General features: G+C 36.3%; 1 protein-coding gene across 2 annotated transcripts in view; it reads right to left on the bottom strand.

Moving 5' to 3' along the window:
- Window positions 1-15,885, bottom strand: part of LOC108704816 (copine-7) — a 59,598-nt gene that overhangs the window by 23,442 nt on the left and 20,271 nt on the right. For both annotated transcript variants that reach the window (XM_041590170.1, XM_041590169.1), the window contains exons 3-7: window positions 4,155-4,337; window positions 3,428-3,502; window positions 3,080-3,154; window positions 1,866-1,949; window positions 731-820 (exon numbers count right to left, since the gene is read on the bottom strand). In XM_041590170.1, coding sequence (XP_041446104.1) covers window positions 731-820; window positions 1,866-1,949; window positions 3,080-3,154; window positions 3,428-3,502; window positions 4,155-4,337 — 507 coding nt within the window. The remainder of the gene's footprint in view (window positions 1-730; window positions 821-1,865; window positions 1,950-3,079; window positions 3,155-3,427; window positions 3,503-4,154; window positions 4,338-15,885) is intronic.

Genomic DNA, 15,885 nt, shown 5'->3' with positions numbered 1-15,885 from the left:
ATAATTCAGTCGACCATATCAAACAAGTATATTTTTATAGGTGCAATATCGGGATGTAGCCATCTCAGGTCATTTTGCCTGGTCATATGTTTTCAGAAAGAGCCAGCACTTTAGTATGGAACTGCTTTCTGTTGTTTTTCTGAAGGTGTCGCAGTGGGACCGATTTTTACTATTGTGTACAGTTCTTATATCTACCAAGCTGTTATCTTGTGTCAAGGAGCTACTATCTGGTTACCTTCACATTGTTCTGTTGTTTGGCTGCTGGCGGGAAAGGGAGGGGGGTCAAATTTGCAGTACAGTAGTAAAGAGTGATTGAAGTTTATCAGAGCACAAGTCACACGACTCGGGTCTTTTGAGAAACTGACAATATGTCTATCCACATAGATTTCAAAATTAAATATAAAAAAATCAGTTTGCTCTTTTTCTGCACTGAAAAGGGATTTCAGTGCAGAAGTCTGATAGAGCAACACTATTAACTGATGCATTTTGGAAAAAAAACATGTTTTCCTATGACAGTATCCCTTTAAAGTGTATGTTTTTGCTGTGGTCTTCAGCTACATGCTCCAGTAGAATAACAACTGAATTACATCAAGGCCAACCCATCTAGCCACCCCATGTCCACACAAGTTACAAAAAAACCTTGACGACTAGGGGTGGGGTAACAATACTCAGGCCTACAAGAAGAAATGCAGCGATTTCTTAGAATTACCCAAAGATAAACATTTCTCACCCTGAGCTTCCTCTTTTCTTCACAGCAGCAAAGAGAACTTAGCGACACCTTAAATGACTCCCACACAGGGTTCAAATTGTTTTTAATGACCTGTGAAAAAGAAAGCAAGTTGAATAACATATGCAAAGCTGTCTTGTTTGTACATGTATGGGATCTGTTATCCAGAATGGTTTTCCAGATAACAGATCTTTCTGTAATTTGGATCTTCATACCTTAAGAAAATCATGTAAACTTTATATAAACACAATGCACTGGTTTTGCTTCTAATAATATAGAAGCAATATATATATATATATATATATATCTGTATGTATTATACACATTTCAGTTTTTGTTAAAACTCTCACAGTAACAAGGCATTCCCTTCAGGTTCCTTGCCTCTAATATCAGTGCCACAAGTCAGCCCACATCTATTGGTCTGTATAGGTTTTTAAAGGGGAACTATCACAAAAATGAAAATTTTATATAAGCTCCAGCATACTGAAATAAGAAAGTTCTAAATACAATCAGTTAAATATTCTGCATGGTTTCCAAAATAATCAAGTTTATCTTCACTATTCCTCTCTCAGCATCTGTTTCTCTTCATTCTCTCTTCATGCAGCAATTGTGTGTCAGATATTCATTGACAGTTAGATCCAATATACACGTATCTTATAGGGGGGCTCCTTTTGCCTAGAAGATGTATTAGAGGTTACTATAAAAATCACCAGACATCATGTCTCTCTACATGCAGAATTTGTGCAAAAGGCATTTATTTTGTTAGATTTTGTTTGTACTGGATTTGAGTGAGCTTTAATACATCTGCTAGGAAAGGAAGCCCCCCATTAAGATATATTGTATCTAACTGTCAATGAATATCTGACACCCAACTGCTGCATGAAGACGGAATGAAGAGAAACAGATGCTGAGAAAGGAATAGTGAAGATAAACTTGATTATTTCAGAAACGGTACAGAATTGTATTTAGTAAATTTCTTATTTCAGTATGATGAAGCTTATATTGAATTTTATTTTTTACAATAGTTCCCATTTAAACACAAATTCCCCCTGCCATCATAAACTCTGGATTTTTTTTTGAAGCTCATTCATTGAGATACTGTATGTACCTTCATTTTAGGGATATTGTTGATACTCACCTCTGTCCTGTACACAAGCTGCTCACTTTGATCATCATTAATCCTATAGATTTCCAGGAATGGATCTGATTTGCTAAAGAGATCCTTTTAAAGAGAAAAAAATCAAATGCTTTGGAAGTTGGTTAAGTAATTGAGCAATGTCATTAAATATTTTTTATATTTCAGAATTATTGCAAGAATACCTTATTTATTAGTGTTACATGAATGTGCTCCTTGGTGGAGATTTGCATTTAGTCTCCGGAGCATATGCACATACTGTAGTATCAATTCAGTAGCAGAATGCACTATGGGGCAAATTTACTAAAGGGCGCAGTGACTAATGCTGGCCGATTTACTAACAGGCGCAGGCATAACTTCGCTAGTGAAAGAGACTGATGCTGGCGCTTATTCGCACTCAAATGCCAGGTGAAGTTGCTCTCTGGTGAAAGGATTTAACCGTGCAAATTAACTAAGATGAGGATTTTACTGAACGTTACCTCTTGCGCCAGACTTGCCTTCACCATCTCAGACCAGGCGAAGTGCAATAGAGTAGATAGGAGTTCCTCAAAATTTAGTTAAAAAAAAAAAAGTCCCAAAAAACGCTGGCATCTTTTCCCTTTATCAGGGTGATAGGCTGCAAAAGAGCGTAAATTCTTTTGAGGTACCCGGCTTCCCCCTACATTTCCTAACATATAGCACAAACTATACACTGGGCACATGTGTAGGGCAATATATCAACTCTATTTTCTTTTATTAAGCTTCCCTGGGCTTGTGTAATGTAAAGTATTTGCTGCAACATATAAGTCCATTCAACTTTAACTTCCTGCCGCATGCAAATTAGCCAACACTAGCGCAACTTCACTCTGCTTGCCGAATTAATGGCGCCCTGGACGCAACTTCGCATGTTCGTGAATTAGCGTTGTCTGAGCGAATTTTCGCCTGGCAGGTGTCACGCTGCCTGCAAAGCCGTCGATGGTGAATTTTCGCTGCTTAGTAAATTAGCCCTGTAGTGTCTGCTTACTGTGCTACTAGAGGTGCATTATATCTCAGCACCCTGAAAGAAATCCATTCTTGGTTATGAAAGGCAGAAGAGAGAAGACACTCATAACAATATTCTCCAAAAGTCTTTGCAAGATATTAGTTTGGAAGAAGTTTTTAAAGAATTTAGTTGAGATGTTATTGTCTTGTCATCTGTTGGCCTACTTTCAGATAAGTATCTCTTCTGCATGCGTCACCTTGTCATCCAGTTTCTTTGCACAGAACGAAAGCTCCACATATCCATTGTTTCCTGAGATCTCTTCGGACATCACCTGTGAGAAGCTTTCATTTAGTATCAGGAACTCAAGCATAACTGTTTTCTTTCAAATCAATAACCACTTGAAATCTATATGCACGTTAGACCTTTTCCTAGGCAATCGTTTATTTTTAATCCATTAAAATTAAGAATTATTAATATATTACCATTATAAGAAATAACTGCCCTTTATCACATTTTATGATATGTTTTTGTTTGACTTACTCCAGTATAAGTTCTTTTTCAGGCAATTTAGTTAACCAAAAACTATGACCCCTGAAATGCTTACCGTTATAGTTGATTTTCCTGCATACTTTCCATATTTTAAAAACAACCCTTTGGTAATCTTCTTTTGTGCAACAATCTAAGAGGAAAAACAGAAGGATGTGAACCAGCCTATGCAACAACAATAATAACAACAGCCAGGCCCATTTGTGAATAGCTTTAATTGCTGAAATTGATAGGAGCACTAAAGTTAGCTATATATACAGTCTTGGAGGTATATATATAGTAGAACCCCCATTTTACGTTATTCAGGAAACTAGAAAAAAATTATGTAATATCCAGGTTTTGTACCTCTGTATAACAATATATTTAACATTCTAGTGCACTCATTATAGGAATATAAAACTGATATAGCTAAATTGCATTTAAGAGAAGATACAAGCAAGACTGGTGGCCATGTTAAAGGTATTATAGACGGGGGACCGGAGGCATTTATATCAGCTCTTTATATTCATACCCTTAAATACTAACCTGTTATAAGCTACATGTTTTACTAAATAAAAGATTGTTTGAAATAGATGTGTACTTTTTGTATTAAAATGTTCAAAAATGGTTTAAAATTTTGTTGGTGTTTCTGGCATTAAATATACACCCTCTTCAGTCTGCTCACTATAATCTTGGTTCTATGATGCTGCATAGTATAAACCTTTACTGAATAAATATATAAACATCCGAAATGATTTGAAAGACCCTGCAGTCTTTATTATCTATTAGGCCTAACAGATTCATACCTGCCCCAATGTAATTTCAACTCCCCCCAGGAAGTCATCATCTCTTGATCCAATACTGCAGTGGCCATGAATATCATATACTTCAAATCGCAGTTTCTGCACTTCTTCAAAATAATAATCCACTGTGAAGACCTTAGAAAAGACAGGGTTCAAGTTGCTCTTTATTACCTCTGACCTGTCCACCTGTGGGTGAAACAGTGAAATGGTTTAGAAAAAGAACCTTCAGAGGATTATAAAGGTGCTGGTAGAGAGGAATGTGGCACACAAAAATCATTTGCATACTTAAAAAGGATTTATTGAGACTCTATCATAGTAAAACATGTTTTTTACAAAATGTATCAGGTAATAGAATTCCTCCAGAAAAATCCTAGGTTGAAATTCATTTTTTGGAAGAGCTAACAGATTTTTTTATATTTAATTTTGAAATTTGATGGTGGTCTATGTTCTTAATTTTTCAGGTGCCCTAAGACATGTGACTGTGCTCGGCAAGTTGGATTGATATCCTACCTTTTCCCCCAGCAGCATATACACAATTTAATTGTCACGATAATTAGATAACAGCTCCCTGACACCTGCATTGTTAAAAATGATCCCATGAGAATAGCACTTAAAGATACAGTAACACCAAAAATCAAAGTGTTTTAAAGAAATTAAAATATCCTGTACTGTTGCCCAGCGCTGGTAAAACTGATGTGTTTGCTTCAGAAACACTACTATAGTTCATATAAACAAGCTGCTGTGTAGCAATGGCAGAAATTGAAAAAAGACAATATGGCACAGTTTAAATAGTGGATAACAGATAACACCATTATGTTCTACAGAGCTTATCTGCTGTGTAACCTGAGCCTTTTCTCCTTTGCATAGCTGCCCCCATTGCTACAAAGCATCTTATTTATATAAACAATAGTAGTGTTTCTGAAGCAAAAACAGCAGTTTTACCAGTGCAGGACAACACTGCATTAATTTTTTATTACTTTAAAACACTTTCATTTTTTGATGTTACTGTTCCTTTAGTAAAACACGCAAGCACGACCATGACCCCTCCAATTACATTGAGTATGAGAAACAATAGCTTGTCTGTTCCATTGTGAAGTGCTGGTTCTTTCTGAAAGCACAGGATCAGGCAAAATGACCTGCAATGGCTGCCGACACACCTAAAAAAATACATTTATTGGTTAAAAAATAATTATAATAATTATAATAATTATCTTTTTAAATGATACAATGAATGATTTGCAATGCACAGAAATCATGGGGCTCTTTTAATTTGGGTGAGAATAATCAGCCAGATGAGTTATTCAATATTTAGGTGAATTGTTTAAAACAAGAAGAAAAATGTGAAAGTGAATCTAGGTACAGGTATGGGACCTGTTATCCAGAATGCTCGGGACCTAGGGTTTTCCGGATAACGGATCTTTCTGTAATTTGGGTCTTCATGCCTTATGTCTACTAGAAATTCATTTAAACATGAAATAAACCCAATAGGCTGGTTTTGCTTCCAATAAGGATTAATTATATCTTAGTTGGGATCAAGTAAAAGGTGCAGTTTTATTATTACAGAGAAAAATGAAATCATTTTTAAAAATTTGGATAATTTGGATAAAATGGAGTCTATAAGAGGCAGCCATTCCGTAATTCAGAGCTTTCTGGATATCGGGTTTCCGGATAAGGGATCCTATACCTGTACAGTAATTGTTTCTCCATCCAGTAACCACCCAGTAACTCTAACACAACTAGACAATGACTGTAACAACAATGGTGAAGGTACAGAGATATAAAATAGAAAACATTCCATTCCATATTTGAGAAACTATGTGTGAATCTGATAAAACTGAGTATGATGTAGCTCTGTAATGGTTGTTAGGCCAGGTGTGAGTTTTTGTCTCTAGAGTCCAAAAGACAGATATTACTCAGCTTTCTGTGTAATACAAGTTGTAAAATAATAATGATTTAACTGTGTGCATGCTCTGTGAACTCAAAATAGCATTCTTCTTCTCTTTTCAGCTCCAGTAAATTGTTCTGTGTATCAGTATTAAGATCAGAGTCACATCATAAAGGGATCAGTGTCAGCTAACTGCACTGCATATACAACTTACTAGGCACTACCTGTATTAAAAAGCAGCATCAGAGCAAGTCAATTAAGGATTCTAGCCTAAGAATATTTTTTGGGGAATTCCGTCTCAATATTGTCATACTGTGGCACCTTAAAGTGACTGGGTCCCAGTGTATCTACTGAGTAGTTCAATCAAGCCAGGGAAAACCTTACTTTAACAATCTGGTAAATTTAGTCCATTTTTAAAAATGAATTTCAATATCCTAAAAGCAATTTTGAGTGTCAGCTCTCATTATGTTAGCTATACTTGAGTATAAATGAGTACATGAACAAATCATGCCAGATTGGATGTGGTACAAAATACTATTATATATTCGAAGTCGAAGGATTTACATTCGACAGTCGAATATCGAGGGTTAATTAACCCTTGATATTCGACCGTATGTAAACCTGCCCCTCAATCTGGTTTATTATCTACAGAAGAGTAGCTATGGAATGGTAAGCACTGAGATATCCCTGAATCTGACTGGAATATGTGCTTGGCAACAGGAGTGATGCACCTATATTCATAACCTTTTATTTCTGGAAGTGTAGAAATAGTAGAAGGTGTTTTTATCAGAAAACCCCAAAACATTTTTTTACAAATCTTCCATTTCTGCACATTTTGGTGGTTTATCACCTGTAAAATAAATAAAACAATATGTCTGTCTTTCTTAAAGCGTTACTTTTAACTTAAAGGGGAACTGTCACAAAAATGAAAATTTAATATAAGCTTCATCATACTGAAATAAGAAATTAAATAAATACAATCAATTAAATATTCTGCATAATTTCTGAAATAATCAAGTTTATGTTCACTATCCCGCTCTCAGCATCTGTTTCTCTTCATTCTTTCTTCTTGCAGCAGTTGGATATTCATTGACGGTTAGATGAAATATATCTTATGGGGGGGGGGGCTTTCTTTTCTAGCAAATGTATTAGAGCTCACTCAAACAACTGATTCCAGCAAAAACAAAATCTAACAAAATAACTGACTTTTGCACAAATCCTGCATGTAGAGAGACATGATGTCTGGTGATTTAAATAGAGTGAGCTCTAATACATCTTCTAGGCAAAAGGAGCCCTCCTATAAGATATATTGGATCTAATATATATATTGGATCTATATATACAAATGAATATCTGACACCCAACTGCTGCATGAAGACAGAATGAAGAGAAACAGATGCTAAAAAGAGAGGGATAGTGAAGATGAACTTGATTATTTCAACAGTACAGAATTTTTAATTGATTATACATGTATTTAAAAAACTTCTCATTTCAGTATGCTGATGCTTATATTACATTTTCATTTTCACAATAGTTCCCTTTTAAATGTTCCATAAATGCTTTTAAAACACTCATCATATTATCTCTGTTGGCTAAGGTATTTAAAGAACTTTCTCCTGAGCCATTTGCGGCTATCTGCTAGTTGGGATAAAATAAGTCAGCAAGTGTCCTGCTTATTTATTGCATGCTAGAAAATTGGCTGAAACTGAAGTACAATTAAAACGGATTACATGTTTTGATGAAATAGTTAATTTAACAAAAATAGTATGAAAAATTAGCAAAATGAATACATTGATTTAGATCAGTGGTTTTCAGACACCCCATCCCATATTACCCCTCCAACACCCCAAGCTCAAAATAAATAGATGTCTAAAATGTATAAATAACACTTCTGTATTGCTGTTTCTGTATGACCATGCTTTAGTATGCCTTGGCTTCTCTAAGAAGCCTGGTACCACAGATGAGGAAACTTCTATTCTAATATGGGCCAAACATACACCAATATATTCAATAATGTATGATCCTAAGTATATTAGGCTAACAAACACTTGCTTAATGTATTTTAAAAGTAGTGATGTTGCCGGTATAGGCAGTATCGCATACATAGTACTTCTGCAAATTTGATGATCATGCTGTGAGCAAGCTGTTCACAGTCACAAGTTCTCACATCTACAGTATATACCCTTATTGCCACTTTGTCCTGCTCTTCATGCTAGTACATGTAGGCACACATTGCATTTGGGGATGCATACTGGAATGGCACTATTCGAAATTATATGTTTTTTCTGGGTGTGTGACAAGCATCTGTGCTTTGAGGGTGTATCACAAAATATAAATAAAGTATAGGAAAATGGAATATAACAAGACCCTGGGACATACAAATATGCTCAATATAATTTAACAGATCACTAAAAAGATCACTAAGAAACACACTGGTACAAATCCAATCTTTGTGATTTTTTTTTGTCCAATACTGTGATCTGAGCTGACTGGGGTGCCACATATTTACAATCTCAAGTGCTGTAAATTGAAATGTAAAACATGAAAGTATAAGCACATGTGTAAATAAGTTCAAAGAAATTGCAAGAGAATGGCTGAGGGTTTACAGCAAATTTCCCTGCAAGACCAGCTGTGTCATGTACTTTACCAAATTTATTTTGCCTGATATATATATATGGTATTAGGTACATAGGCCATACTTGTAGACCATTAAGAAGGAGGTTACTAGTCATTCTAATAAGTAACTTGTTCAAAACCATTTTACTGGTGTCCATGCCCAATGGTTAGTAAGTTAGTAGGACTAGAAGCTGCAGAATCACATAAAGGAGAAGGACATAAATATTAAGAGAATATGCTATCAATAAACATGATGGATTGAGGCAAGAGTGTGATGCCGCATTATAAAGATTGTTCTTACCCCAGGAAAATTTGAGTGCAAGGCAACGTGATGCAATCTAGTGACTAGGATGAGTGCAGCAGCTCAACCAGTTTGAGTGCGGGCATGATTAAAGAGTGCAAACCACAAATGGAGTGACTTTAAGTTTCAAAAGGACCAGAAACCTAAGTATAACTTGTATAGTTAAATATATTTAAAAAAAAAAATTCTGCTATTACCAGCTTCTCAGCTGAAATGCTAAGCCCTTGCAATTTTGGTGTTATTGATACTAAAATGCCCTAGTCACCCAGATTTTATCTACACCCTTCAGTCCCAGTATTCTGAAGTGCCCGAAGTATGCAGACATATTTAATATGTATGTAGCAATTGAACAATGACTACACAATTTACAAACTGTGTCTAATCAATTGGTGTATCATATCATTTCACCCAGGGGAGGTTGAACATTTGTGTGTAACAATTACATATAAAGAGTTTTTTAGGGGAAAGCTGTTATTGCATCATTGTGTACTGCATATAGCTATGAGCTTCTAAGTGTCTCACATATATCTATGCTATACTGGTATTGATACATTATTAGGAGGGCTCCCTCACCCACATGTAGGGTTAAAAATCTTGTATTTTATTAAGCTTGATAAGTTTGATAAATAATAATGAAGCGATATTAGGTCTAGTATGATGCTGATGTGTATAGTATAATTTAGCTTTTATACAATATTATCTCCAATAATTGTAACACTTTAATCTCTGATGGATTTAATGAAAATAAAGATATATAAGAGTTATATATAATATATGGGGTCACATCTCTCTAAGGCTGAGCTTTACATTAAATTTGTTGTACAGTACATTGTGTTGCTTTATGTTGCTAGTTTTTATTGACCATGCTATTGTGAGCTTAAAGGAACAGTTCAGAGTAAAAATAAAACCTGGGTAACTAGATAGTATGTGCAAAATAAAAAATGTTTCTAATATACAGTGGTGTGAAAAACTATTTGCCCCCTTCCTAATTTCTTATTCTTTTGCATGTTTGTCACACAAAATGTTTCTGATCATCAAACACATTTAACTATTAGTCAAAGATAACACAAGTAAACACAAAATGCAGTTTTTAAATGAGGGTTTTTATTATTTAGGGAGAAAAGAAATCCAAACCTGTGTGAAAAAGTAATTGCCCCTGAACCTTATAACTGGTTGGGCCACCCTTAGCAGCAATAACTGCAATCAAGCGTTTGCGATAACTTGCAACGAGTCTTTTACAGCGCTCTGGAGGAATTTTGGCCCACTCATCTTTGCAGAATTGTTGTAATTCAGCTTTATTTGAGGGTCTCTAGCATGAACCGCCTTTTTAAGGTCATGCCACAACATCTCAATAGGATTCAGGTCAGGACTTTGACTAGGCCACTCCAAAGTCTTCATTTTGTTTTTCTTCAGCCATTCAGAGGTGGATTTGCTGGTGTGTTTTGGGTCATTGTCCTGCTGCAGCACCCAAGATCGCTTCAGCTTGAGTTGACGAACAGATGGCCGGACATTCTCCTTCAGGATTTTTTGGTAGACAGTAGAATTCATGGTTCCATCTATCACAGCAAGTCTTCCAGGTCCTGAAGCAGCAAAACAACCCCAGACCATCACACTACCACCACCATATTTTACTGTTGGTATGATGTTCTTTTTCTGAAATGCTGTGTTACTTTTACGCCAGATGTAACGGGACGCGCACCTTCCAAAAAGTTCAACTTTTGTCTTGTCGGTCCACAAGGTATTTTCCCAAAAGTCTTGGCAATCATTGAGATGTTTTTTAGCAAAATTGAGACGAGCCTTAATGTTCTTTTTGCTTAAAAGTGGTTTGCGCCTTGGAAATCTGCCATTCAAGCTGTTTTTGCCCAGTCTCTTTCTTATGGTGGAGTCGTGAACACTGACCTTAATTGAGGCAAGTGAGGCCTGCAGTTCTTTAGATGTTGTCCTGGGGTCTTTTGTGGCCTCTCGGATGAGTTGTCTCTGCGCTCTTGGGGTAATTTTGGTCGGCCGGCCACTCCTGGGAAGGTTCACCACTGTTCCATGTTTTTGCCATTTGTGGATAATGGCTCTCACTGTGGTTCGCTGGAGTCCCAAATGGCTTTATAACCTTTGAAATTGAACTCAGGTGTGATAAACCACAGTTAAGTTATTTTTTAACAAGGGGGGCAATCACTTTTTCACACAGGCCCATGTAGATTTGGAGTTTTTTTTCTCCCTTAATAACGTAAACCTTCATTTAAAAACTGCATTTTGTGTTCAATTATGTTATCTTTGACTAATAGTTAACGGTTTTTGATGAGCAGAAACATTTAAGTGTGACAAACATGCAAAAGAATAAGAAATCAGGAAGGGGGCAAATAGTTTTTCACACCACTGTACGTAGTTAGTTAGCCAAACATGTAATCTACAAAGGCTGGAGTGACTGGACGTCTAACATAACAGAACAGAACACTACTTCCTGCTTTTCAGCTCTCTAACTCTGAGTTAGTCAGTGACTTGAAGGGGGGCCACATGGTACCTACAGTAATTGTTCAGTGAGTTTGTAATTGATCCTCAGCATTCAGCTCAGATTCAAAAGCAAACAGTTATGATCCATGTGCCTCCCCCCTTAGGTCACTGATTGGTTACTGCCTGTTAACCAATCAATGGAAACCAAGTGAGCTGAAAAGCAGGAAGTAGTGCTCTGGCTATTATGTTAGACATCCAGTCACTCCAGCCTTTATACTTTACTTTTTTTTTTTTTTTAGTTTTCTAACTATATTAAAAACATTTTTTGTTCCACAGCCTATCTATTTAACAAATTTTTATTTTTATTCTGAACAATTCCTTTAAAGGGATCCTCAACCAAAAAGTTTTTTTGGCATGATGTAAGAAGACAGAATTCTGGTGGTTTACCTTTAATTTAAATTTTAGTATGTTATAGAACGGCCAATTCTAAGTATTTGTTCAACTGGTCTTCATTTTTTGTATTCTTTTGAATTATTTGCATTATTCATTATGAGCTTTTTTTATATAGTTGTTTTGATTATCTGCCTTCTTCTTCTGACTTTTTTCAGCTTTCAAATGAGAGTCACTGATCCCATTTAAAACAAATGCTCTGTAAGGCTATGCATTTATTGTTATTGTTACTTGTTATCACTTGTCCTCCTATTCAGGCCCTCTCCTGTTCATATTCCAGTCTCTTATTTAAATCAGTGCATGGTTGCTAGGGTAAATTGGACCCTAGCAACCAGATGGCTGATCTTGCAAACTGGAGAGCTGCTGAACAAAAAGCTAAATGACTCAACAACCAAATAAGAATCAGTGCATGTGTTTTTATTGAAAAGCTCTGATGAGGTATTAGATATGTGGTATGAAACATTAACTATGAAGGAATATGGCAAAACGGAGAAATTAGCCTATACCCTTGGCTAGTACAAATGAAGAACATGGAAATAAAAACAGAGCAAGTAATAAATTCTGGCTGAGACAGTTTGACAAACATGGCAGATATATACTGTAGTACAAAAAAAGTATAAAGGTATAATTATCAAAAGCAACATTGTTAAGATCCACCAAGCAAATTAAATTTAGGGCCCCCAACATATCCAGAGGTTGTCCTGTTTTACTAATAAATGTTGAAATTGAGCATTATTTGGGCCTCCTGGGGCCCCCTATACCTCCTGAGCCCCCCTGGAGCCGCAGGGTCTGCTTCCTCTGTTGTTACACCCATGACGGCATGGGACCTATTATTCAAAATGCTCAGGACAAGGGTGGGGATCTTTAAATAATTTGGATCTCCATACTTCAAGTCTGCTAAAAATATTAAACAACCCCAATATGGATCAATTTGAATACATTTTTATCTTAATTGAAATCAAGTGCAACATACTATTTTATTATTACAGGGAAAAAAATACTTTTCTAATTTCTAATTATTTGCTTAAAATTTGAGATGGCCTTCCCATAAGTGCCCTGGACACTTGTGAGTGAGCGTTTAAAAGGGAGGTAATAAACTATTAAATGTCAAAAGATTAAAAAGGAGCATGGTATTAATGAATGAATACAAAATAAATATATTTGCATAATACTGCTAAAATGCATTGACTCTTGTTTTAACTAGAAAAAGATTATTATTTAAGCAGCAAAACATAATTATACATAATCCTCCTATGCCAGTAATTATCATAATGTGATTTATAATAATAATGATATCATTGATATCACTACTTTATTACACTTGTCAATAAAATGTGCTGAGATAAATGTATTGTGTTAATTCAGAGAGATTAATGTCTTTTCTACAGTTTTTTGCAAATATTTACTTCCCCCCTTCATCCCCATCTGTGTTTTGTTGAACAGCATTACATATTTGCACTCAGATTATTTACTTCCAAATTTCCACCTTGATCCCATAGTGATATGCTGTTAGAAAGATAATAAGGGCATGCAGTTACTGTAGTACATTTTATGTTTTGAATGTTTAGCATTTTTCATATATAAAGTATCTCCCTGCTGATTTCTTTTTTAAATAGTTTGTATTGAAATGTTACAGTTTGACACATAAGATTACAAGGCAGAATATTAATAATTGTACATCACCAGAATTTCGTATCCATCATGGTCAGAAGAAAGAAAAAAATACAAAACCCTTTAAAACATCTACTTTTTATTCTGATTTCAATATATGTTCTAGTGGCGTATCTACCACTAGGGATGTCGCGGACTGTTCGCCGGCGAACTTGTTCGCGCGAACATCGGCTGTTCGCGCTCGCCGAATGTTCGCGAACGTCGCGCGACGTTCGCCATTTTGGGTTCGCCTTACCTGGCGCTTTTTTTTGACCTCTCACCCCAGACCAGCAGATACATGGCAGCCAATCAGGAAGCTCTCCCTCCTGGACCACCCCCACACCCCCTGGACCACTCCCCTTCCATATATAAACTGAAGCCCTGCAGCGTTTTTTCATTCTGCCTGTGTGTGCTTGCAAGAGCTAGTGTAGGGAGAGAGCTGTTACTGATTTCACTGATTTCTTTGAGGGACAGTTGATAGTAAGTTTGCTGGCTAGTAATCTACTTGATACTGCTCTGTATTGGAGGGATAGAAGTCTGCAGGGATTTGAGGGACATTTTAGGGTAGCTTTGCTGGCTAGTAATCTACCTTCTACTGCAGTGCTCTGTATGTAGCTGCCTGCTGTGGGCACTGATCTCTTCTGATCTCATCTGCTGACTGCTGTAATAACCCAATAGTCCTTGTAAGGACTGCTTTTATTTTCTTTTTTGTTTTTTTACTTTGCTAGTTGCTACTATAAGCCCAGTGCTATTAGTCTAGCAGTGTTGGGGAGTGGGACTGGTGTGCTACTGTGCTGCTCCTAGTAGTTCAGCAGCACCAACCCGAGAAAAATATTTTTTTTAATATACATATATTTTTTTTTCTTTTACTTATCTTACTGTTCTTTAACGTGTACAGTGCTGTTGCTGTTCTTCATAGTAGTGCACCAATAGTAGTGCACTTGCAGGCATTATTTGCTCAGTGTGTTCTTCATTTTCAAACAACAACCATCTAGCTGTGTGAGTTTGTTCACATTCTGTCTAAATATCAATAATAATACCGTCTCTAGAAACACCACCCGAGTGACGTTTTTCAGGCAGCAATAATATATTCCGTATCCACTGCTGTAGTAGTGTATACGTTAACCTTGTAGGCATTATTTGCTCAGTGTGTTCTTCATTTTCAAACAACAACCATCTAGCTGTGTGAGCTTGTTCACATTCTGTCTAAATATCAATAATAATACCGTCTCTAGAAACTCCACCCGAGTGACGTTTTTCAGGCAGCAATAATATATTCCGTATCCACTGCTGTAGTAGTGTATACGTTAACCTTGTAGGCATTATTTGCTCAGTGTGTTCTTCATTTTCAAACAACAACCATCTAGCTGTGTGAGCTTGTTCACATTCTGTCTAAATATCAATAATAATACCGTCTCTAGAAACTCCACCCGAGTGACGTTTTTCAGGCAGCAATAATATATTCCGTATCCACTGCTGTAGTAGTGTATACGTTAACCTTGTAGGCATTATTTGCTCAGTGTGTTCTTCATTTTCAAACAACAACCATCTAGCTGTGTGAGCTTGTTCACATTCTGTCTAAATATCAATAATAATACCGTCTCTAGAAACACCACCCGAGTGACGTTTTTCAGGCAGCAATAATATATTCCGTATCCACTGCTGTAGTAGTGTATACGTTAACCTTGTAGGCCTTGTTTGCCCAGTGTGTTCTTCTTCTTCATTTTCAAACCACTGCCACTTAGCTGTGTGAGCTTTTTCACATTCTGTCTAAATATCAATAATAATACCGTCTCTAGAAACACCACCCGAGTGACGTTTTTCAGGCAGCAATAATATATTCCGTATCCACTGCTGTAGTAGTGTATACGTTAACCTTGTAGGCATTATTTGCTCAGTGTGTTCTTCATTTTCAAACAACAACCATCTAGCTGTGTGAGCTTGTTCACATTCTGTCTAAATATCAATAATAATACCGTCTCTAGAAACACCACCCGAGTGACGTTTTTCAGGCAGCAATAATATATTCCGTATCCACTGCTGTAGTAGTGTATACGTTGACCTTGTAGGCCTTGTTTGCCCAGTGTGTTCTTCTTCTTCATTTTCAAACCACTGCCACTTAGCTGTGTGAGCTTTTTCACATTCTGTCTAAATATCAATAATAATACCGTCTCTAGAAACACCACCCGAGTGACGTTTTTCAGGCAGCAATAATATATTCCGTATCCACTGCTGTAGTAGTGTATACGTTAACCTTGTAGGCATTATTTGCTCAGTGTGTTCTTCATTTTCAAACAACAACCATCTAGCTGTGTGAGCTTGTTCACATTCTGTCTAAATATCAATAATAATACCGTCTCTAGAAACACCACCCGAGTGACGTTTTT

This window comes from Xenopus laevis, chromosome 4L (assembly GCF_017654675.1).
Source record: "Xenopus laevis strain J_2021 chromosome 4L, Xenopus_laevis_v10.1, whole genome shotgun sequence".
NCBI lineage: Eukaryota > Metazoa > Chordata > Amphibia > Anura > Pipidae > Xenopus > Xenopus laevis.
This window is presented reverse-complemented; position numbering and strand designations above follow the sequence as displayed.